Source organism: Dissoconium aciculare, assembly GCF_010015565.1.
Source record: "Dissoconium aciculare CBS 342.82 unplaced genomic scaffold K489scaffold_1, whole genome shotgun sequence".
NCBI classification, from domain to species: domain Eukaryota; kingdom Fungi; phylum Ascomycota; class Dothideomycetes; order Mycosphaerellales; family Dissoconiaceae; genus Dissoconium; species Dissoconium aciculare.
Genome location: NW_022984951.1, coordinates 481,037 through 503,767, shown reverse-complemented (window position 1 = coordinate 503,767; position 22,731 = coordinate 481,037). Strand labels below are relative to the sequence as shown.

Genomic DNA, 22,731 nt, shown 5'->3' with positions numbered 1-22,731 from the left:
CGCCGGTTCAGGACCCTCAAGTAGTTCTTCATTTCTGCTGACCGTTCGAGCTTGCGGCGCCATCCTTGGTGTATGAACACCGCATCACCACAGTGGATCCACCTCGGTCAAGCGATAAATGATGATGCGCATTGGCGCTTCGACGATGTCGTGCTTAGGACTATGGCACAATGTACCCCATCATTGCTCCCCGCGAATGGGTACGGCAGCATACACAGATTGATGTCAAATGTCTTTGCCCCTGAAGTTCTCGATAATGAGGCGCGTGAGGATTTCTTCCAACAGCCGAACGCACAGGTCAATGGTGCAGATCTCGATACGATCACCGTCCGAACTCGCATGAAAATCTAGAGTTTGGAAACTCGAAGGACGAGACCTCCTCAACGTTGCATTCGCCGCGGCGGGCGTTTTGCTTTTTGGCAGTAAAACCAACCCAGCCGATTTGGTAATCAGGACATTGCGCGACGAGTTGATTGGCGAGCGACATCGCAAGTGCGCAATGTCAACGCCATTGGTTTCCTGTTTGAGGCTGCAGCTAGCTTGATGCGGGTGGACTAGTCTCGACGAAAAAGCTGCTGCCAGGTCACGGCTTGGCAGCTGCAGGTGCCGGGGTGCTTCGGAGAGCAGGGCTCAAGTCTAGAAAGTCGCGGGACCACCGCCTCTGCTGAACTGGACCGGGTCGTGCTGCACATCGTGTTCTGGCGGACAACATGCACGCCTCGCCACTACGCCGACGCTCGAGGTAGAGACTGCGCAACAGGTCGGAACTACAGTGCAGATGCATAAAATCAATACATGAAGGACATTGACCATGTAGCCTAGAGTATGCGCTGATAAACAAAGATTTGCTACTGGGAGTTCGTCCCCGGCCGATGATGCTTCGGACTCATTCTCGTATACACATACCCGCCGTATCATCTGCTTCGTGTCGGCATATGAGCGACCATGCAAGCCATGGGCATGGTTGGCTGGCACGGAGAGTGTCGCGCGAGCGCCTTCTGCAACAGGATCTAGTCTGGGTGGTGGTGGTGGTGGTCCAAGCGGGACAGACGTGTGCAAGCTGGGACAGGCGGCGCCGGCGTCGATTTTAGATCCCCACATGAATAGGAAGAAGCAAGCAAAGAACACGAGAATGCGCGAGTCTGACGTTGTAGGCATCACAATAACCCATCCAGTGGCTAGGAGAGTGCAGTTGAAAATCATGGAAATGCAAGACGCAAGTGGACTGTCCGCCGTAAATTGGTTGGCAGGCCCACAAGACTACCTAGGTATCCAGTGTTTCTATTGTTGATGGAGGAGATTCCAGTATGCAGCCGCTCAGTCTTAGGCACAGTAGTCCAAGAATGAGGCATCGTGGAGTGGTTGGCAGTGCATTCGTAGTGTCGCATGCTCTCGCTAGACAGTCTGGCATGTCGACGCGAGTGCCCCTGGGAAGATGATTGATGATTAGCCGAAGGAGATTCAAATTTGCGACGGCAGTGATGTTGATGATGACGATGGCGATGACGGTGCTGGAGTTCCGTGATGACGATGGAATACGGGCCGGGAGAGAGAGATGATGATGATCATACATGCACGGCATCGACGTCCCCAGGAAATGGAGATAGCTGGAGAGTGACTTACAAGGTTCTCAGCAATTGCACGCTTCTGATTCGACAGTAATCGGCCCTTATCTCTGACCCGATCAAGCGGTGGATAGACTTTCTGGTTGACTCGAAGTAGCCGCGTGCGCCCGGCCTGTCCCTTGTCTTGTCGAGTGCCCCCGACCGGTACCAACATCTGCGACACTCATCCTGCACTGGATCATCATCATGAGTCAGTTTGTTTGTCCCGGTGCGGTTGGAATGGTTCAGTATGGTCCAGTGTTGAACTGCACGTATACGCAGCAGTCTATCTCCTTCTTCTCATACGGCCATGTTACGCACACAGCTTTGCAGATGCAGCGCTGTCTCACCTTGGAGTCTGTAGGTGCAGCACCAGATGCGGGCAAGCCTATAACCTATGCTTTGCATCGCAGCATCAAATTCCGAGGCATGAATAACCGCCACCAGAAAGCATGAGAAACACCGTGACATCTCCGTGAGCTCCTTGGGAGTCTAGAGGCCCCTCATAATGATTCCCTAGGTACACAAAGGAAGACTATAGAGTCGAGGTGCAAGGGACTCGGCCGCTGCACCAGAGACACGTAACGAATGCACAAGATTAATCCTACGTGATATTACAGCACATCACAAGCGGTAGCGCTGGTGGTATCAGTACACGTCGACGGTGGTAATGGTGCTGTCAAGGTTGGTGGTGAAGAAAGCTGAGGAATCGCGGTAATAATCTTAACAGCAACAATCATGAAGAAAGAGAGTTGTGGTAGTCGATCTCTAGCCACCGTAGCGGAGCATCGCTAGTAGAGTAGTGTTGCATAGTCAGATCCTCTTCCCTGCGCTCTAGTCTTTTTGTCCTTCTCGCCCCACCACCATTACATTCATCAGTCGCATGCTTCCAAAGGTCACCAACACCACCACCACCACCACCCATCTCAACCACCATCAAACGGCGCTGTGCATCGGCCAATCGCGCCGCGCCCAATTCGAGAGTGGAACTAAGAAAGAGAGTCCCTAGCATGTGCGCTTCGCTCTGCCCTGCCCTGCCCTGCTGCTGCTGCTGTGCCCATAACGAACCTATCGGTACCCCGTCATGTCCCCCAGTCGCATGCGACACACTCGGCTGCTGCGTTCAGACCGCCTCCGATAACAAACCACTTCCCTCCATCTGCTCTCGCCTCATGCTTGATTGATCGACATTCTCTTAATTGTCATAAATTATCGATCTTCTCTCTCTACGACAATCCCGACCCGGACTCGTGCAAGTTCATCTTACGCTCAGAATCTTTGCACGCCTGCAATCGCCAATTGTGCGACTTCGAGACTTGTCAGCAACCAACGAACGCGATATCAATCGCTCATGCAACCTGACATCCCCAGTGGTGAACAATAATGGCCGCGACTGCAGCTACAGTAGCACCAACATCGACTCTCTACACGCAAAATACCAGTCCCTCCGCCATATACACATCACGAGTCTCAAACTCGACCAGTCCGACGTTATCAGACCCGAACTACCCATACGTCAATCGAGTCGGCTACAACCACGGACCTGCAATGGCGCAGACTCCTCCTTCAGCCAACGTCTCGCCCACCGAGCAGGCGACATATCAGACACACCAACACATCGCACCGCCTCGGCAACTGCGCCAACCTCGTCAACCTCTGTACACCCCCGCTGCCCTGCGACCTACCGATCACAAACATCATGCTCGACCTACCGATATTCCTCCGCGACCACGCGCACCCGACACTCCGCCGGCGAGCAAGGAGAACAGCTTCGATAGCGGCCACAGCAAGCACCGAAGGAAGTCTCCACCTACGCTGGAGCTTCCCGGAGCATCCACCAGCGCTGAATCGTTCCCATCCTCCCTCTCTTCCAGCGAAACACTCATCAGCCCGTCTGCACCTCGACGGAGCCTGACCTCTCCTTCACAATCCTTCTCTAACGCACCGCCGCTTCCCACATCGCGCTCGTCCTCTGCGGTCACCGGTCCTCCTACGACCGCGCACTGGAAGCCCGATGTCTCCGCCACTGGCTGCAACATCTGTCAGCAGCCCTTCCATTGGTACCTCCGCCGACGTCACCACTGCCGACGCTGTGGCCATGTCGTCTGTGCCGCAGACAGCGCCTACCAAGTCCCACTAGACCAACACGCACGCTTCCACGTCCGTGGCGCACCGAGCCGCGCCTGCAACGGATGCTGGGACGAGTGGCGGACGCTCAACGTGCGACGAGCGGACGTCAGCCCGAGCGCCGGCGAGCAGGAGGAAGAGGAGGAATACGACGATGAGGAGGACGACTCCGAAGGCGAGGATGGCGTGCCGAGCAGGCGACGAAGCAATGGCAAGGCACTCTCCATCCCGACCGGCTCGCCGAACAAGACGCGTGACATGCGCGTCGGCAGCCTGGCACGTTCCGAGGGCGGCATGGTGTGGAGCACCTTCTGAAACAAGACAACCTCTCCTTCTGCCCCACTCCCTATCGGACGACCAGTCTCACCTCAGCTATCGGTCTGGCAAGACAAGATCGTCGCTCGCTCACGCCGCCTCACGCCTCGTACCTCTCCGATTCCCAACGCACGCGATCAAACTCATCGCCTCGTCATGATCGCTGGTATCTGTCCATGACAACCTGGCCCCGACCTCTCTACCTCTCTACCTCTCGGCCTGGTGCACCCTCATCATACCAACTACGACCTCTCTGCATCAGACATGGGATTCATGTCATCATCACCCCTTCTCCCTCGTGCTTTTTTTGATGACATTTTAGCGAATCGCGCAGCATGTTCTGGTCATTAGTCTTTGTTCATCCTCTCATCACGCCGAGCCTGCTCCGCTCGTACGCGTCTTCGCTTCGGCACACGATGTTATTGTTTTGATTTCACAAGCGTTTTGGGATTCTGCTTTTGCCTTTGCTTTTCGCTTTAGATGAAAGCTGTCAGTCGCAGCTGTCAGTCGCAGCTGCTTTTTGGAGTTTTTTTCTTCTCTCCAGTTTTCGTTATTTGTTTTTGCGATGTTCGACGACGAGCGCTGCTTTCTTGTTAGGATAGATCGGGATGTTCTTTCCCTCCATCGGTCTGCTTCGGACGCAGTCGAGACAATTGCGTCGACATATAGAGAAGAGACATGGGATGGAGATGGTGGCATTCGTCAATTTTTTTCTCCGTTGCGAGGAACGGCGATGGTTTTCTGTACACAAAAATTTATGACTTGGTTTCTCTATTGGCATTCACCGCTCTGCTGAATAACTCGAACGATGCATGGCTTTTATATGTCAAAAGAGCCGTTTTCCTGCCTTCATGTGTGACGACGAGAGAACTTCAATAAAGTTGGATGATCATGTGAAAGTCAATGGTTGTGGAAATTGTGTGCTGCGAAGACCGCGTTGCAACACGTATGGGAACGAAAATGACTGCCCCATCAGACAACGTCTGTATGTTACACTTGCGATGATGAGTCCATCATCGAGCGGTGCCCAGCATCATCATCATCTTCACCATCGCTATCGTCTAATCATAACCATCCTCGTCAACATCTATTCCAAGTTTACCTGTCTCTCCATTGTCCTCGTTCTCGTCATCCTTAGGCTAGTCTTCGTGAATCAGTCACTCAGCTGTCTCACGAGCATTTCACTCAGTCTCTGGGAGGTGCGCGAATGCCTACGTAGCGACGAGAAGCTGTGAATTGCGACTCTGCCGCTACGATCGGCTCAGCGTCTTCGAGTCGAGGCCAAAGGAAGTCTGGCCAAGGGCCCGGAATACGGGTTGCGTTGACTGCCGCTATGTGAGCGGCCTGGCGTGGCCCGCGGCCGAAATCGAATTTCCTCGACTGGAGTAGGTCCTCGACTTTCTCGCGACGGTCGTTTTCGTAGCGACGGAGGCCTTCCCGGACACGCTGAGCAACTTGCAGAGTGCGTACCGGCAAGTCGTTCGCGTCGATGATCATGCTTTGCAGCTCGGTCGGCAGACGGTCCATGCGTGGGTATTTCGCAACGAGGTCTGCCCACCATGCGTGTTGCTGCGGCGGAACGTTGGCGGTCGAGAAGATCCGCGCGTTCGGGTCGACCAACGACACCACAAGAAATTTGACATGGCCTGCCCGCGACCGATCCTTCAATTCGACCTCTGTCAGCCGATGATATATGGTGTTTGGAAACGTGACCAAGCGACCTGGAGACAGCTTCACTTGGCCGAGCTCTTGCAGTGCTGGGCCTTTGTTCTGAACTTGATGGAGGAACGACGCATAATTGTAGTTCATGCCCGTGTCTTGAAGGTTGCTCAGTCTTGTAGTGTCTACTGCGTCTCTGAAAGCAAGGTGGCACTGTGTGACGTTATCTGAAGCGTAGCAGTAGTACGTGCACGCGCAGATGTGCTCGTTATACAACCCTTCCATATGCCACGGCTCGTGAGCGAAGACTGGTTGCTCGGGCGTCAGATGAATATTGAAAAGCCTGACAAAAACCTGAAGACCTTTGTCTGCATATTGACGGCGGAGGTCCGAGATCCCAAAGATCTCCGGGATTGACGGATCCAAACCCCAATTTGCGGCGTGGCCTCTGTACGGTTCACATGATGGCAATTTGCAACGAATGTTCCATTCAAACCAAGTCTTGTCACCGTCATGCCTTTCGATCTTATCGGAACCCGCCTCGTTCTGATGTCTTGAATGGTCACCTTCTGAGAAGGCATACATTGGCTGATAATCCCCGAAACGGAGCGGTCGCTCCTGGCTGGTTGTCAGGAGCTCCAGAGTCTTGTCCCACATTGGCAGAATTTTAGCGATGATTAACTCTACGCTGTGGTAGAGATCTCTGTGATGATCGGGGTGGGCGTTGTTGATGTAGGTCATCACTCGGACCCTATCCGGCTCGTCGATCGCGACTTCACAGGGTAGCCACTGGTAATAATTTGAGGCACGAGCGTTGTGCAACGCTTTGTAATGGACAGCACTCTCGCTGTTGGCCCCTCTCAGAGCCGAGACTTTGACTTCCTCAAGCGGATCAGGTGGCAGTATGAAGCCCCTGCCGACGTAGGCCACACAATCAGCACACGGGATCGTGTGACCCACGATCAATTGAGATAGTGTCGCATCGAAGCAATACATCCACGGATCGATGAGATCGAGGATTGTTGTCTGTGTTTCCGTCGAAGCTTCCAAAACAGCAGCCGCATCGACCAGTGTGCTTCTGATCGCTTCAGAAATGAGGGTGTCAGATTTCAGAATTGTACTTCTGCCAGCATCGAGCGCGGGTAGGAACCCATGACGCTGTTGAAGCACGGCGTAGTCTTGCAACTCCAGGGTACACTGAGCGACCAATGTTGTCAGCATCGTAATGACTGTGGTCAACACACTGTTCATGAACAATACGTACATGCTTCACCATTTCTGATGTAAACAGAATGTGTGGGGTCCCACTAGGCTGGGTGAAGCCGTACTTCGGTCCACCATAGTCTGAGAATGGGAGCATGCGCGCGCACTGAAGAAGCTTCTCGGAAAGGTCTTCGTCCTCGTGGACAGCCGCTTGCCATCCAGAGTCATCAGTCAAGGAGTTCATGGAGCTGATCATCAACTTCTCAAGAAACACGATTGGATCGTTCCGATGCTCTCTGATTGTCCATGTCGAGACCCTCCCATCTCGCATGATCACACCAGAGCGAAGGTTTTTGAATTGCTGGAAAAATGCATCCATGATTGCCGCAATTCAACTTTGTCAAGAAAGGGGAAGAAGGTGGGTTTTTTGGCTGAAGCATTTGCGGAGCAGACTCGCATATATTTTGTCAATCCGACGGAGGTACACGACTGTGACCTGGCAGCTGAGATGAAGCTCTTGAGCAAGTACATATTCTCGCATGGAGCTTGAGCGGTACGAAGTATAGTATCACGAGCAATTAAAGCGTGATAGTTTGCGGCCTCTCATGTTGTATTCGAGCGGGAGTCAGTGAAAGATCGTCGACGTACGAATGTCTTACGAAGGAGGGGATATATGCGCGATTCTCCCTGGAATGGTAAATCTTGTTAACATCCGCCACGCTTTACGCTGTGCTGTTGCTACACGATGAGGAGTACTCCATGTCAGATTGCCAGTCGGTGATGACTACTTTGACGGATAACGGCCTGTGTATCCCTAGGACGCGTCTGACAGCGAACCTGGGAGGAACTGCGTGCGATTCGAATCATCGTGTCGAGCAAATCTTTGACGTGGCGCTGTGTCGTATAGTATCACAGCATCCCTGGCACAGTTATGAGAGGCCGTTCCGTCTAGGTATTGACCGAATCGGGGCATTCCAAGTACATCAATTTCCAACCAGCTGCCTGACGGCTGCTTCTAGCTCAACGGAAACTTGCTTTCACGCGAAGTGCTTTTGCTAACTGATTCTTGTCGGCATGTTGTACCAGCCCAACATCGATGTATCGTTGCAGATGGTGTTGCCCTTGCATGAAAATGATAGACACCTTCCTCCGAAGGAGGGACGGGAGGATCCGCTCACAGGCTCTCACGCTCCAAGATTGTCAAGGCGCTTGCCGGTGTGATTGATGCAACATTTCAGGCTTGTGCACAGGGCGCGATCATTGTATGGCTCGAGAGCAAACTCATCTGACTCAACTCATCGAGGTGGACAGTTTAGACTGCATCGAGTTTTCGAAACGAAGTGTCTGTCGCCCCTGGAAGTCCATCGGAGAGTGGCTGACCGCGTCCGTATTGCCCTCTTAAGACAGTATTCACCCTTGATATGCGGATGGTCTGGCGTGTACGACCTCAACACAACTTTACGGGTTGTTTCAAGCGAGAGTGTCATGCCGGTGGAGCACAGTGGAGGCCGGCTCTGACATGGGTGACTCTGTGACACGCCCAGAATTGTTGGATCACCTACACCACTACTTTCGTCGCTTTTGCCTTGCAATCCCAGGCATCAATCTGAGAAGTACTGCCTGTATTCTATCAGCGTCTTGTTTGTGTTGGCTGTATGTCCTCATGCTGACCATCTTAGCGTGCCCCAAAGAGGGCTTCACCGGGAGACTTCTCCCTCCAAGATGACATGGTCCAAGCGACATATGCAACCCATTGCACTAGACATCATATCGTAACACTTTGGTGTCAAGATACATGATCATTCATATCCCATCACTGATTCAGGGGCGATCGTACGAGACAGCCTCCAAGACTCACGCGACGATGGTGAGGGTCAGTTATCCCAGAGCATCAAAACTGCCCGCATGCTGCAGTCCGACCCGACGGCCTTTCGACCCAGACAGGTTCGATGCCGCCAAACAAGTTTTGACCCATGAAACTGTCATCGAGTACACCAGACGGCCATGAATATGCAATTGTCCACCTCCATCTCAATGTCGTCGTGCTACGCGACGGCGCGACCACGGCCCGCGCCGGGTGAACCATATCCACCTGGGCAAGGAGAAATGTCCACGAGCACATGAACAGAGTTTCTAGAGACCCATCCAGTAAGGGATTTCTCAGGCGCGAGTGTTCGATGGATCCGAGCAGGTGGATCACCGGGCTCGGAAGTGCGCTGAAGCGCAATGCGTGCGGTGTCGAAATGTCGATGGGAGACGACGGCTGTGAAGCCTATCCCCCTCCAGGTAATCGAACACCGTTTACAGTTGGATTGAGATGCCAGCAAGCTCTGCCGATGCTACAGGCAAGGCGAAGATTGACCGGTGCTCATGAGAGTGCATTACATCATGCCTGTCCTTGCCTGGCTCCTAGTATGTGCGAGAGAAGCCTCAATACGGAATATCGGACTCGGCCCGTGTACGTCCTGCCTCACGATTTTCGACCACGAACCACATACTCGGAGCACGTCTGCCGACGCGAAAGGTAAGGCGGAGCGAAGCAGTGCTTCGATAGACCACAGCGTAGACACGGAAATCCGAGGCGTATACTTTAGTGTTGAGGGTGTCAACTCTGACTTTCTCCTCCGGGCGGCACCGGATCGTGTTTCGAGCTGCCCGGCTCGGTAGCAAGGTGTTTCTAGCTTTCATTCACGTTCAAACAGGGACAGAGACTCGTTCTTGGACGACCGAAATGTAGTGTGCACATAATGTGAGATTGGCTGGACCGCTGGGCAGATTTCCAGGTCCGTCTTCAAACGGTGTTGCTAATGAAGAAACCTCCATATCGATTGCCACCATAGGCTACACTATACGGTAACCAATGCGGGTATATATCGCTGAACATCTTAGGATCCAATTTCCCGGAATTTCATCGTGATATGGTCGTCTATCCTGTTGCATTGCCGAGTCGGAACAGGAATGGTCAAATCGGCGCGCGGCTCTCATGGGTCGGAGCGGACATTACATTATAATCGTACTGTACGGACAAAACAGGGTATCTATGTACGAGTGCCAAAATACAAAAGCCGCAGCATATGAATGTCGCGGAAATTCACACCATGTACTTTTTCTTCCACTCCCTCATCCTGGATGAGCATGGTCATCGCCTTTCATCAGTCGACTGAATTCGCTTCAGCGTTCTCCTTCATCAACTTGTCTTTCCCTCCCATTATGATAGACGGAAAGTCCTCATCATCGTGCTGCGGTCTGACCGTTCTGGGGTGGGACGACAGTGTTGGGCTTGGGAGCCCGGGAATCATACGGGACCGCTGTTCCGGTCTTCGCAGGGGTAGCGGCGGTCGCGCCTGGTGCAGCGGCAGCGGGAGGTGCGGCATGAGGGTGGAGCTCTTCCTCGTCGCTGTCATCGAAGACGGTGGCTGGCGGAGGGTCGCTGGCAAGGTAGATTCCCGACTTGCGGTTCTTCTTCCGTTCGCTGGCACTCATACCGGCGAAATCGCGCTCGTCAGTGCGTTGGCTGCCCGGCTTGTATTTGTTGTCCAAGGCCTGCTCCAGCAATCGGACATTCTTCGTGTTGCATTTGAACGCGGCGTCGGCCAAGTCGCCGATGAAAGGCACGAGGCCGACGAGGAAGTCGAGGAGGATGTTGAGGATCATGCGCATGCGAATGTTGTTGTCGAGACCACCTTCAACCCCATTGGCTTTCTTGAAGAGCATTATGGCCATGCCCACGCCGAACACGTCTCCTGCAAAGGGAATGATGCCGATGACGGATTCCCATCCGAAGCGCATTCCGAAAAGGTTAAAGAGGGACATGTCCAATCGATAGGCCATCTTTCGGCATGATGCGAGGATCATGGCGTCTTTCTCGGAGATGTAGGCGGGAATCTGCTTCTTGACCTTCTTGAATTTGCCGGGGCGTTTTGGGTCGGGGATCATGGCGAAGTAGGGATCCTAGCGGAATCGACCGATTAGCTGGCGATACCAAAGGCTCCCAGAACGGGCAGCACTCACGTAATCGCTCTCGACATCCTTGTGTTTGTACTGGGCCATCTGCTTCTTCAGGAACTTGTTGGCGGCATATTTGCCGACTGCAGCAGCCATTGTGTCGGTAGTCGATTGACAACTGCGAGTATAGAAGATGCTGGCGATGAGTGTTCTATGGTGTAATGCTGATAGAGAGTCGAACGGAAAAATGAATCGACAGTGGAGGGCGGCAGGTAGCTGTGGTGACGATGTATATATGGATTACCACGACGATAAAGTTGGAATGAAAGCGCCGGCGCGCAAGCTTTGGCCGGAACAGTCCAATACCAGAGTATAGACGCGGAACGTTTGTGCCAATGATCTGGAATTTGATGTGAGGGTGTCGCGTGCAAGTCGCCGGTCAAGTTCGCGCCCGCCCGATGATGATGAAACGCGGAGACGCCCGTGCACGCGCCCCGGAATACCAATCCCTCCTCGAGCTTCTGTGGAATGCGTAAATGAATGAGATTTTTGGGCGGATCTACATTCTTCAAAATAGCAACAATGGGAAGCAGCGCTTAGTGATCTATTCGCTGACAATCATTTTCTAAACATCTTGTGTTCGTCTGAGCGATCGACGTGGATGCAAGAACACATCGCATGGCTTTCATGGCGGCCGGCACTGCGATACATACTGCGGCCTTCGATGCGCCGGGACACGACGATGCCCGATTTACATGGAGGCTTGAAATTTAGCGTCGCCCATTTCCTGCTTTGTGTGTTTGTAGACGCGAACGTGGGACGTCATCGTCGCCCAGACAATCATCAATCATGATCCCGGCGCTCGATGTCACCAGATAGACATATAGCCTCTGTACCCGTTCGTAAAATTTTAGCGAGATTCGTAGCCGGCCAGTGTCCCATGTTTCTAGGTTCGACCATCGATGCGCCACAAGCATCATGCCAATATGCTGCGCCATCTTGGCTGCGATTGCTCCATCATTGTGCATCTTATACCGAGCTGACTCCACAGACTGCTACCGGTACCAGCAATCGGTCAAATCGGACGGGCGGCTGGCGAAAAGCTACACAATGCACACGACGCAATCGTGACAATCATTGCAACAAGTGAGCTTTTCGCGGCATGTGTAAGGATACTTTGATTACTTCTCATCATCCTTCGGTCTCGAGGTTCCGTGTACTGCTTGATTTACTTTCGTCATTGAGCTCGCCGGACTCGAGCTTTCCGTTCCGTCTGGTGCGATCGCAACACATACGACCGGGCGCGAGGCGACTGTCAAGCTCGAAAAAACAATTATTCCAGCTCGACGTTCCGTACGTCAATTTAGAAGACATGTTCTGCAAAGTGAAACGATGGTTCGCCTTGTACTGCCCTGCGAATTACACAATCGCAAGCGAGGACACTCCGATGACTAATCCCGTGATCTGTTGATGACTAACACAGTGTCTGTTCGCTTTGCAACTTTCGACCTCAAATGTAGAGTTGAACGTCGACTCGATTTCCTTCAAATGCTGAAGTGCCCCGTCAGGTCCGGCCTCCGTATGACGGTGGAAAAGTAAAAATGCCTGAGGACAAAGATGTCGCACCAGTGGACGAAATAATTTTGCATGGGTCAGATGCTGAAATTCAGATATTAATCTCGCAGTTTTCGAGGCTTACACAAGATTGAATCGTCCTTCTGTCACGGCGATTTCTGGCTAAAGCTTACACGCCAGACTGCCTCAGCGATGTCATGAAAACAACAGAACTTGCTCGAAGCCTCGAAATACGAACTCTTCGAACGATACGGTCGGTTCAGTGTCAACGCAGGGATTACCTTGTTATGGAACGAGTCGAGGGGAGCACCTTGTAAGATGCTTGGTCTCGCTTAGGCTGGTACTCATCCATTCGCCTGGCCTTTCAGCTCCGCCGTTTTATTTCCTTGTTGCGGTCGAAGACTTCGGACAGTGCCGGATCTCTAGTCACAGGAAATTGTAGGTCATTCTGGTTGGAAGACCATTTTGGGCTACCGGCAAGAGCGACCGTCAGATATGTTGTGAATTTTCTGGCCTTCTGGACGGATTTCCGATCCATCAGGCAGGAGTACAAAAAAAGTTTTCAGGATTAAGCAAACTTACAAGGCTCATCGGATATTGAAGTGGAAACTTTTGTACTGACACATCATGACCTTGCACCTCGTAACATTATGGTTGACGCATCGGGGAATGCATGGCTTATCGACTGGGATTACGCCGGTTACTATCCAATCTACTTCGAATATGCGTCTATGTGGAATTTTAATGAGCCCGAGAGTTGGGGGTTTGGAGGGCGGCTACGATGGTGGATCCTCACAAGGCTTGCAGCCGGCCGATATCACAAGCAGAGCAAACAGCTTGATGCGATCAGATCGAGTTTCAGCGGTCTCCGGCTGGACGGCGGCTCAACATAGAAGCAGAAGTCACCAAATCGAGGCTGGTGTTAAAGCCTGCTGGGAAAGCATAGTGTCGCGTTTGTTGCTCCCTGCCTTGTGTAAGACGTAAAGTCGACAACCTATGGGCACGAAGTTGGATGATTACTAGGTGTTCACATATTGAAGGGACATCTCCCAGCCAATGAGCCACTGAACCACTCATGCTACTAGACTGTCTCAGCTACGCCTTGGTATAGTCTTTGCTTCATCAGTATCTTACAACGGCCTGAGTCTTCGGATCTTCAGTGCCTACAAGACTCGGTCGAATCAATGCACTCCAATTACCTATAAGCTCTTTCATCACCTTGATGACTAACCTGGTAGACTCCTCCTCCGATGACTAATCCGATACTGAATTCCAACATTGGAGGTTTCAAGTTGGAGGATCCTCCGAAGAATCGCATTGTGGTCAAGCTGGGTGGTCATCTGGGGATGTACCGAGATTCACACGATGACAGCTTGATTTTTCAAACGGCCGTCCAACCCTTCTCCGTCAAGACTTGCATGTCATCGATAACACAAAACGCGCCAGGCTCAATGTTTGTCTCTGGCGCTTTTCGCCGCCAGGCTGCAAGTCGCTTATTGACGACTCGATCTCTGAACCACTGAGTTGTGGTCCAGCGGAGCAAGCGATTCTTCCACGCTCCATGGACAATCCCCCAGGACGACATCCATAGCGCTCCCCTGTAAGGATTGACCGCTTCGTAGGCGGGCCCAGTGTATCCCACACGGACGGCAGGATTGAGCCAGACGCCCTTTGATTCCGTAAGAGGGTTGTCCGCATGGATGAGGCAGCACTCGGAAGCTTCGAGGTGAGATTTCGCGAGACTGGCAGGTAGCCCGCGAAATGTCAGGGCCGCGCCGTTTTCATCGGGATAAAAAGGCGTGGCATCCATAGCTACGATGCCGTTCCAGCAGCTCTTCATGGGCACGGCGTGGCTAGCCTTGACTGCTTGCCGAGAGGCGCGGGCGCGGAAGAATGGCCATTTCTTCATGAGCTTGTTGCCGCTCTCGGCGTCTCGAAAGGCGAAGGTATCGTAGAACGAAGGTGGTTTCGAGAAGTCGAGGGAACATGCGGCAGCGAAATTTCCATCGCGGGTACCGAGAAGATTGGCGACGTCCAAGGCGTTGAAGACGACGTCGTTAAGGAAGACGATCTTGTCGAAGGTCATGTCGGTCATGGATTCATTATACAGAGGCTGTAGGGCGATGTTGCGTAATCTGGCCAGGTAGGGTATCCTGCGATGCTCTAGTTTGCCTCGCTTCGTCATGATCCAGTCCCCGCCCTCTTGAGGAGTTTTGCTGATTTCATCGAGATGAGTGGTCTCGTCGAAGGTGATCAAGTGAGGAACGTTCCGTTCAGTGAGCTTCTCTCGCAGCTGTTCCAAGGCCGCTTCTGTGCCGTCTGAACTTCCACTTCCCAGTACACTGACAAATACATCACCACCACCGCGTGAGATGGCATTGGCCGTATCTACTACAGCCTGATTCCAATGGCTCCGCAAAATCTTCTCACTGTTCCAATGGATGCCCACGAGGAGGATCGTCTCCGTGCCGAGGTCGTACTCGTAGCCACTTGGTTCCGGTTGCCGCGATAATGCACGTCGGACAAACAGAACCTCCAAGAACGTCCAAATGATCGCAATCAGGCCGACCACGCGCCCAGCACGCCTGAGGAAGAGGGCGATGTTTTGCTGAGTAGATTGTCTCCTGGCATTTGTCGCACGGGGGCGATATTTTGGGCTATAGGCCATGTCAGACCGCTCACATCTTATGACGTATCGGCCTTGATAATACTGTGACACATGTCGCGATGATGGATATGATCTTTTCGCGGGCTGGAGACATTAAGAATGGATGCCGCGCGGTGGAGCGAACGAACGTTGGACGCGGCGCGCAAGCCGGAGGTGGATGCTTTGCGCCACGACCACATCCGCAACTTGTCATCACATCAAAGTGAACAGTTGATACATCACACATCAAAACTGACATGAGTTGTTCATGTTTCAGTAGCGAGCTTACGTTGGTTTGGAAGAGGTGGTTCACATTTATTCACAGTCGTGATCGGAACCACTGAAGTGGCAAGTCATACACGACTGCTCGAGGTCGGAGCATGACAGTCACATCTGAAGAGAAGCATGACCATTTCATAATTGATGAGACTGTGGTATTCACCACTATTACCACTGCGGCTGGCCGCCCTCGCACATGTACCATCCTGGACATCAAATTCAAACGTGAAACTTTTACCGACCATAGAAATATATCAATATAGCGTACAACCATGAAAACAAAAACCTCTAGTAAGGAGGCCCTTTCTACCTCTGATCCAAGGGGTCATCGCCTTCGCTCAAAGAGGAGGCAGCGTCTCGCGGCAAATCGGACATTGCAAGCGGTACTTCATCCACCCTTCCAAACACGCGCTGTGGAAGATGTGCCGACATGGCGTGACCATGTACATTCTCCTCGCGAGCAGCCCGGCGCTGCCGCCGAGAGAGGCATCGGCTGCGCTGCCGCCAGCCTCCACGATCGGCACTTCCAAATCTTGCATGCAGATCGCACAGTCGAAGATCCGCTTGCCGCTCCCCTTGGAATCCTTCGTGATTGAGAAAGACGATTGCCTTCTCTCCAGACTTGGGGTCGAGGGCACCGAAGATACGCCCGGGGCACCCGCAGCTGCGGCCTGTGAGAAGCCGATGGGCATCGTGGCGCCTTCTTCGTCTTCTCGTAGAATCGGATGGTAATCGAAAGCGGGTGGAGCGGATCCGAGCCAGAACCAACGAGGTCCGAACAGGTTCTGAGAGACCAGCAGGACAACTTGAACCCATACCCACAGGACCATGAGTGCTAAGCTAAACCAGTTCGGGTCGGCAAATAGCACATTTCCTCTGTAGCCAAAGAAATATGCAAAGGGCACCAGTCGCAAAATGCTTTGGCCGGCGACAAACTCCCAAGTCAACGCGGGAACGCGGCAATTGCGATTGATATTTCGGAAGATTTGTGGGACCCAGAAGCTAAGGTAGGCGAGAGATTGCAGAGTGAAGTAGGTTCGACTGACAGGCGACGGCCATGCTGACGCGTTGAGACTGAGGAACAGAATTGCAAGGAGCAACAGGTAGAATCGAGTATAGAGGGAGCCGAAGCTCGGCGAACGTGGCTCGCCAGTGTCAGGAGCTGCCGTGCCAGCTCCGTTTACATCAGCCGTATCAGTTGCCATGTCGGGAGTCGTGTCGCCATCGGCAGGAACGAAGATAGGTAAAGCTCCAGTGTCGATAAGTCGACCTGGACGATTTGTTGTGACTGGTAATGGCAGAGATCCGGTAGTAGGCAAAGCATCTGAAGGTGCCGACGTCGCACTCGGATCGGACGGGTTTGCAGCAGCGGTGACATCGTTGTGTGCTACAGACTCGGACAACGCAGGCGGTGAAGATCTACCGTTCTCTTCTCTGCGTCGCCGTGCAGCTTCGGCCTGCTCACGGGCGCGTCGAGCACGTTCCGGCGCTTGCACAGCCCACAGATCCATCAGAAAGCGCATGTCGAACAAGAAAACATTGCTGAAAGCAAGAAACGATGTTGCGACGAGATTGATCCATAAGCCTGGCACAAACATGCTGAGTAGAAGAAAAGTCATGGTTGTGAAGCCGTCACCGAGAGCCAACATCGCGATTGTGTAGAAGCTGACTCGGCTGCGCGTGGAGGGCGTGTTTGCTTCGTGCATCTGCCGCATCAACAACCAAACCTGTAGCGCCAAGGTCACGGTAAATAGCAAAAGATGTTGTCGACCATGATGATATTCTACCTCCATCTTGGGTCCGACCAGATGATTATTGTCCTGTCGGGCATCATCGGGCGGTCCTTTCGATTCCAGAACGAACCCACAATCGGGGGACAAGGCAATCATGGAAAATCGCAGGTCGGGCGCCCTGGGCAATATAGCACCAGTCGGGAAGCGCATTTCGCGCTCGAGGAATGAGACGACACTTGAGGAGAGTTGTTCGTTCGTCACGGGGCTCAGTTGTTGCAAATAAACGATCAAGTCACACGCGGGCTGAGAGAACGATTCGTGTGTCGCTTCGCTGGTCGCAGCCCAAGGTTTCAGGGCATCCAACTTGCCGTTGATCTGTCGTTCGATCACGCGAGGTATAGTACGGTTGAGGACAGCTTTTGCGCCTGCGAATGTCTTTTCCGACAATGTTAGATGCGGTAGCAGAAAGATCCCAGCCCACTTGTCGCTCGTCGTTGTCAGAATCGCCTGCCCGACATCGACGAAGTGTACCCCATAGAGTTTCATATCCCACTGTTCATGCGTTGCGGTGTCTGTGATTTCCATCTGCATGCTGATATCGGCTAATCTGCCCAACGCACTCCCTGGCTGCTCAGGAATGTCTGAGCGTTCATCGTTGAGCCGGATGGCGATATCTCCGCCTTGGCCTGTAATGTTGCGATGGAACAATGGAGGGGTTGTGGTCTGACCGAATGGATTCGGGGTCGCGTATTCCGAGAAATTGAGCTGCGGGATCATGAGCTCCTCTTGGAGTTTGGACCTTTGCCATCTTCCGCGCACATGGCCGGTGATGTTGGCATACAAAGGTATCGCATTCGGTTTCCCGGGAACCGCTCCCAGCGAGTGTAGACCCCATTCCCCCAAAGCGTACTTCAAATGCTCCTGAACCCGCGTTTGTACTTTTGACAAAGATTTCCAGGCATACCCTCGGTCCGGCTCGAGTCCGGTCAAGTTCAAGTGTGAATGTTCAAGATCGAGTGTTGTGTTCCATGTCGAATTGCGCAAGACAGCCAATGAGACCTGCTCACTGGCGATTGCGTCCTCGATGCGCCGCCCTTCGTATGGACCGATCGGCGTGCGATTGGCATTAGGAGCCAAGATGATCCAGCAGAGGATGATGAGCGGAATGAGAATTCCGCGGCGGTCGGCCATGCAGGTCCATGAAACAAGAGAATATTGTCGACGGTCGATATCTCATCGGGGAATTCGTGCTTGAGTCTTTGATAGCCGATTCATCACGCACCTGGCATAGGTATCATCTTCATCACCATCATCATCATCATCATCATCATCATCATCATCATCATCAGTAAGCAAAATCCGAGACACGCGCACGCGCCAGCTCTGCCCTGGCCGGCCCTGAAAGTTGATTGCACCTGCAGATGGCACGATGATGAGGTCAGCCCCGCGACAGTCACGTGCCCTGCATATTGATGGATTCATTCACGGAAGCTCACCTGCACGATCCAGAATCCAGAGACGCCCACCCGGGCACCTGGGCAGGTGTTAATAATCCATGGATTGTGATCATAATTGCCCCAAACGCGTCCGAAAGAGGCCGAGGAATCGCGACGCGTTACGCTGGCTGGCTGCCCTTATCGCGCGCACTCTATCGACGAGGGGCATCTCTTGATCCCGGGCACTCTGTACATTACTATCTATATAACTACCTAGTATCAAGTAAGCTGCAGTATGTAGTATGTAGGCACAGAGGTGGTTATGTTGTTCATCACTGGAGGCATGCATATCACCTCCGCCCTCCCATTCCAACATCCAAAAACACCCGTGGGACGACCACTGTGATTCCCACCAGGCAGCAGTTCTGTACATCTGAGATCTGCGGCACACGACAAGCACATACGCAACAAAGCCCTGGAGGGAAAGGGACGTGACGTGACCTATTCGCTGCCGTTTGCTTCCTGTAATCCAGTTCCTGTCTGTTTGGGTTTCGTTATATACATGCTGGTGAATTTCTACACTTATTGCCTAGGTTCAGAGGGTGATTCTCCACTCTCCGATTCCTCCGTCGTACGCGCGTGATCTCTGAAGCTCTCCAGCTTCCGTGGTTGGCATCACAAGCTCCACCTCCAGGCGCTGCTTGGGCTCTAATCAGCTCGAGCTGTATTGTATTGTATGTAGCAGGAGCTGATTGATGACTCGACTCATCCCGTCTGTTGCGCGACACGCTTCCCATCATTAGCCCATCGCACTCCAGACCACGACATTCATCACCTCTGCCGCTTTCTCAGCCTCACAATCGCGGTGGCAGTCATCCCTCTTCAAGTCTGACAGTGTTCAGTCTTTCCGTGCTCTTGATTCCACGAGACCCTGCGGACCAAAGGTGAGGCCGTCTCAATCTAGGCAGCACTTGCCTGTACTCTTGCTCGCGTGTCTGGCCGAACACCAAATCAATCTACGAGTTGGGCAATACCCGGCCTTCTCTTCAACTGATCACAGCGCTGTTCTTATTCAACCTGTGCACCATTTCGTCGCTTGCTACAGCTGATCTGCTTGCCTCTCTGTCCGCAACGTCCAAGTCATGGATAGTTCGGACTCGCACGAGTCGAAACGAAAGCCACTGACCGGTCGAGTGCAAAGGTCCCCACCAAATACCACCAAGAACGCTGAGCCGTCATCGGATTATATCCCCAACGTTCGTCTGTCGTTTCCACTTCTCGACACCGACGGCTCCACGGCACACCTGAAGTCGCCTGATCTATGCACTCAGTCTCAATCCCGACTCACCACATCCGCACATGATCCCCCAGGAGCACGTGCGGTCATGGTTGAAACACAGAGGAGTCCCACGTCGGACGAGCAGTATGACATGATTGATGACTTGTCGGAAATTTCGAACGATGATCACGACACCGCGAGTATTGGTTCGAACGATCAAGAGCACATTTCCTTCAGCCCACGGATAGGTTCAGATGTCGACGAGTCCGTTGCTTCCTCGATCCTTGGATCATTCGCCGATTTGACAGATCCTCAACAGTCAGACGATATATCATCAACGCACTTACCTCATCCAGAGGTCATCCAACCGCTCCCGAAGTCAACGCCCAGCGAGTCCCAGACAGCGAACGATCTGATCGATAGCTACAGTTCAGAAGACTTGGAGACACCACGTCAGTCGTCCTCAGAAACCACCTTCAAGAGCACATGGAGGCAAGCGTTGCATCAGTCCGCGAGCCGTCCAAAGCCATCGTCTATGACACCCAGGGCGGAGGGGTCGCAACGCGCAAAGCAGATGCTATTCGTATCAGACATATCGACATCTGCAGAAGAGCTCGAGTCTATTTGCGTACAGGTTGCCGCAGGTTTGGATGACAATACAAACCAGCCTTCGGACTGGACAGTCGCTCGGCTTCCGGAGACCCCTTCAGGAATTAGCCTATCCACTTCCATGGTAGTGTACAACGGGGAGAGAGTCTCGGCTACGATTCAACACTGTGTGGGTGCTGAGGAGCGCCGCGATCACTCTTTCCAGTTGCGCGTGCAGGATACTGAAGGCACTCTGTCCACACTGTTCACCATTGGCAGCGATGGCAAAGTCGACCTCGAGATGCCCGACATTGTTGTATTCTACATAGAACAGGGATTCAGGACACTTGACTCCTGGTTCGGAATCGCCTCAGATGCTGTCAAGCAATGCAGTCTTCCAATGCTTGTCGTGCTCGGCTCAAATTTCACAACTGGTTCGTTCTCCAACATGGCAGTGCTAGCCCGGGAGGTCGATCAAGGTCGCGCGGTTCATGTTCACGACTTCACAAATGCCGCGGAACTTGGAGAGATTCAGAAGCGCACTCGCAAGATCACAGCCACTCGAAAGATGCGTGAAAGTCGCAAAACGAGTTTGTTTAACAGCATGCTAAAACCAAGCTACTTGACTTTTGCTCTCCTCTTCCTGGCCTGCTTAACGTGGCCATTGACACTTCGACCCATCGATGCCACTGTTGCAAATGTCGCTCGACGTAATGCACTCGGGACAGCTTTGGCCCGAGAACCCTTCGTCTCGCAGGTCGCTAAGACTTTCAACATTGACCATCTGCTCCCTGAACCACCACAGGGATGCACATCTATGGTCGTGCTCGGTCATGAGCTGACCCAGCCGGCATGCGCGACCGACGTGCGATATCAGGGACTCCCGCCCAACTACATCCTGCTTTCTCTCCCTGGGCAAACTCGCTTTCCACAAATCCAGACTGTGATAGTAAATCGCAGTGGTGAGAATTCCCTTCAATTTAACATAACGGAGCTGATCGATGGGGTACATTGCGTGACCCTGGACCCAAAAGAGGCTCATGGCACCATCAATTTGAGAATGACCACTGCGAGACCACATCTACACATTGATCTCTCACACAACTTCGGCAACCGAATGCTTCAACTTCACACATATCAAGAAGTTGGAACAGACGTGAGCAAAGCTGTCGGCAAAGACTTAGCCGTCATAAGACACACGGCGCAGAGCATCAGCGAGAAATTCGTCGTCGAGCTCGGGCGAAGCATTGCTGCTACCCACAACGTCACCACACATGTGGCCCGATATGTAACTCGTGACCTGCAAGTCATTGCAGACACAGCGATCGCTGTCTGCGACCAGGTGTTGGCAACCAGCAACATGACTATTGCGACAATCACCAAAGACTGTGTTCTCGTGCAGCAGGGATTCATGCGCTTCGTCAGTGTAGTTTCTGAAGTCGTCAAGGCCAAGGTGGATGCTCTCAAGGTCCGCACAGCAGCACGTAAATCGCTGAGAAAGTCTCGAAAGACACTCAAGAGACTCGAGAACGTCCTCCGCCATCAAGCCGCGAGCAAGGATGCTGGAGACGACGCTGAAGAATCAAGTTCGACGACAGGTATGGTTGCGAACGGCGATGATGCCATCAAACTTTCTGGAAAAACCACCTCGCCGCACATCGAAACTGCCGTTCGCGCCGTCGATCGTGCTCAAGGCCTGCTGAAAGCTCTCCGGAAGCGTCTGAAGATCGCCGAACGAGATGGCGCGCCTTCCAAACAGCACCGCAAGGACATGCGCGAATTGCGAAAGAAGATTCGTACCCAGGAGAAGGACGTGTTGAAGCTGGAGAGGGAGTTATCCAAGGAGAAGAAGCATATGGGTACGGCCTGAAGTGAAGCAAAGACCTACCACACATCTTGGTATCACTTCCAGCGTTTCCCAGGAACGGTCAGATTTTGTGCGACACGATCAAATCATCGCGGTCGCCGAGGTCAACGTTGCAGTATCCCTCTCCCTGCATCTCCTGGAGAGCACCTGCAACGACCATTTCAACGAGGGTACTTTGGTCCAGGTTTTGCGCGATTGGCTTTGTAAAGGGGAATTTTGGGGTGGACTTTTGTTGTATGCATTGCCACAGCGAGCATGTCATTTTCGCCAGGCCGAGGTCATCTAGCCATGATCCTCGTGAACATGTCATCACGACTGTAGCGCGCGCGAATGAATGGATCTCTTTTTTCCGAAGTCAAGCCCTTTGTCCAAAACCGATTCATACGTAACATGCAAGAGAAAAGAACCCTCAAACAACCCCTCCCCCTTTGGAAACCCCCAGAAAGAATGGTAAATTTTTTTCGAGTATCACAG

The 22,731-nt window shown here is 52.8% G+C and overlaps 6 protein-coding genes across 6 annotated transcripts; 2 read left to right on the top strand and 4 right to left on the bottom strand.

Moving 5' to 3' along the window:
• Positions 1–2,987: 2,987 nt before the first annotated feature.
• On the top strand, positions 2,988–4,046 carry K489DRAFT_405789 (uncharacterized protein; the record flags this gene model as incomplete). Its single annotated transcript, XM_033607184.1, has 1 exon — positions 2,988–4,046. The coding sequence occupies one exon, from the start codon at positions 2,988–2,990 to the stop codon at positions 4,044–4,046; it is 1,059 nt and encodes a 352-aa protein (XP_033464076.1).
• An 826-nt stretch (positions 4,047–4,872) lies between these two features.
• K489DRAFT_4868 (uncharacterized protein) lies at positions 4,873–7,504 on the bottom strand. Its single transcript, XM_033608669.1, has 2 exons — positions 6,970–7,504; positions 4,873–6,902 (listed from the first exon to the last, which is right to left on the bottom strand). Exons 1-2 carry the CDS (start codon positions 7,285–7,287, stop codon positions 5,232–5,234), a joined length of 1,989 nt encoding a protein of 662 aa, XP_033464075.1. The 5' UTR covers positions 7,288–7,504; the 3' UTR covers positions 4,873–5,231.
• A 2,303-nt stretch (positions 7,505–9,807) lies between these two features.
• Positions 9,808–11,262, bottom strand: K489DRAFT_375125 (uncharacterized protein). The gene is made up of 2 exons (XM_033603619.1): positions 10,920–11,262; positions 9,808–10,859 (listed from the first exon to the last, which is right to left on the bottom strand). Exons 1-2 carry the CDS (start codon positions 11,007–11,009, stop codon positions 10,140–10,142), a joined length of 810 nt encoding a protein of 269 aa, XP_033464074.1. The 5' UTR covers positions 11,010–11,262; the 3' UTR covers positions 9,808–10,139.
• A 2,176-nt stretch (positions 11,263–13,438) lies between these two features.
• K489DRAFT_375124 (glycosyltransferase family 69 protein) lies at positions 13,439–15,197 on the bottom strand. Its single transcript, XM_033603618.1, has one exon. The coding sequence runs from the start codon at positions 15,094–15,096 to the stop codon at positions 13,810–13,812; it is 1,287 nt and encodes a 428-aa protein (XP_033464073.1). The 5' UTR covers positions 15,097–15,197; the 3' UTR covers positions 13,439–13,809.
• Positions 15,198–15,467: 270 nt separating this feature from the next.
• On the bottom strand, positions 15,468–18,479 carry K489DRAFT_375123 (uncharacterized protein). The gene has a single exon (XM_033603617.1). It carries the CDS (start codon positions 18,276–18,278, stop codon positions 15,693–15,695), a length of 2,586 nt encoding a protein of 861 aa, XP_033464072.1. The 5' UTR covers positions 18,279–18,479; the 3' UTR covers positions 15,468–15,692.
• A 1,186-nt stretch (positions 18,480–19,665) lies between these two features.
• On the top strand, positions 19,666–22,260 carry K489DRAFT_366238 (uncharacterized protein; the record flags this gene model as incomplete). The annotated part of the gene is made up of 1 exon (XM_033602749.1): positions 19,666–22,260. The coding sequence occupies one exon, from the start codon at positions 19,666–19,668 to the stop codon at positions 22,258–22,260; it is 2,595 nt and encodes an 864-aa protein (XP_033464071.1).
• Between the last annotated feature and the right edge of the window lie 471 nt (positions 22,261–22,731).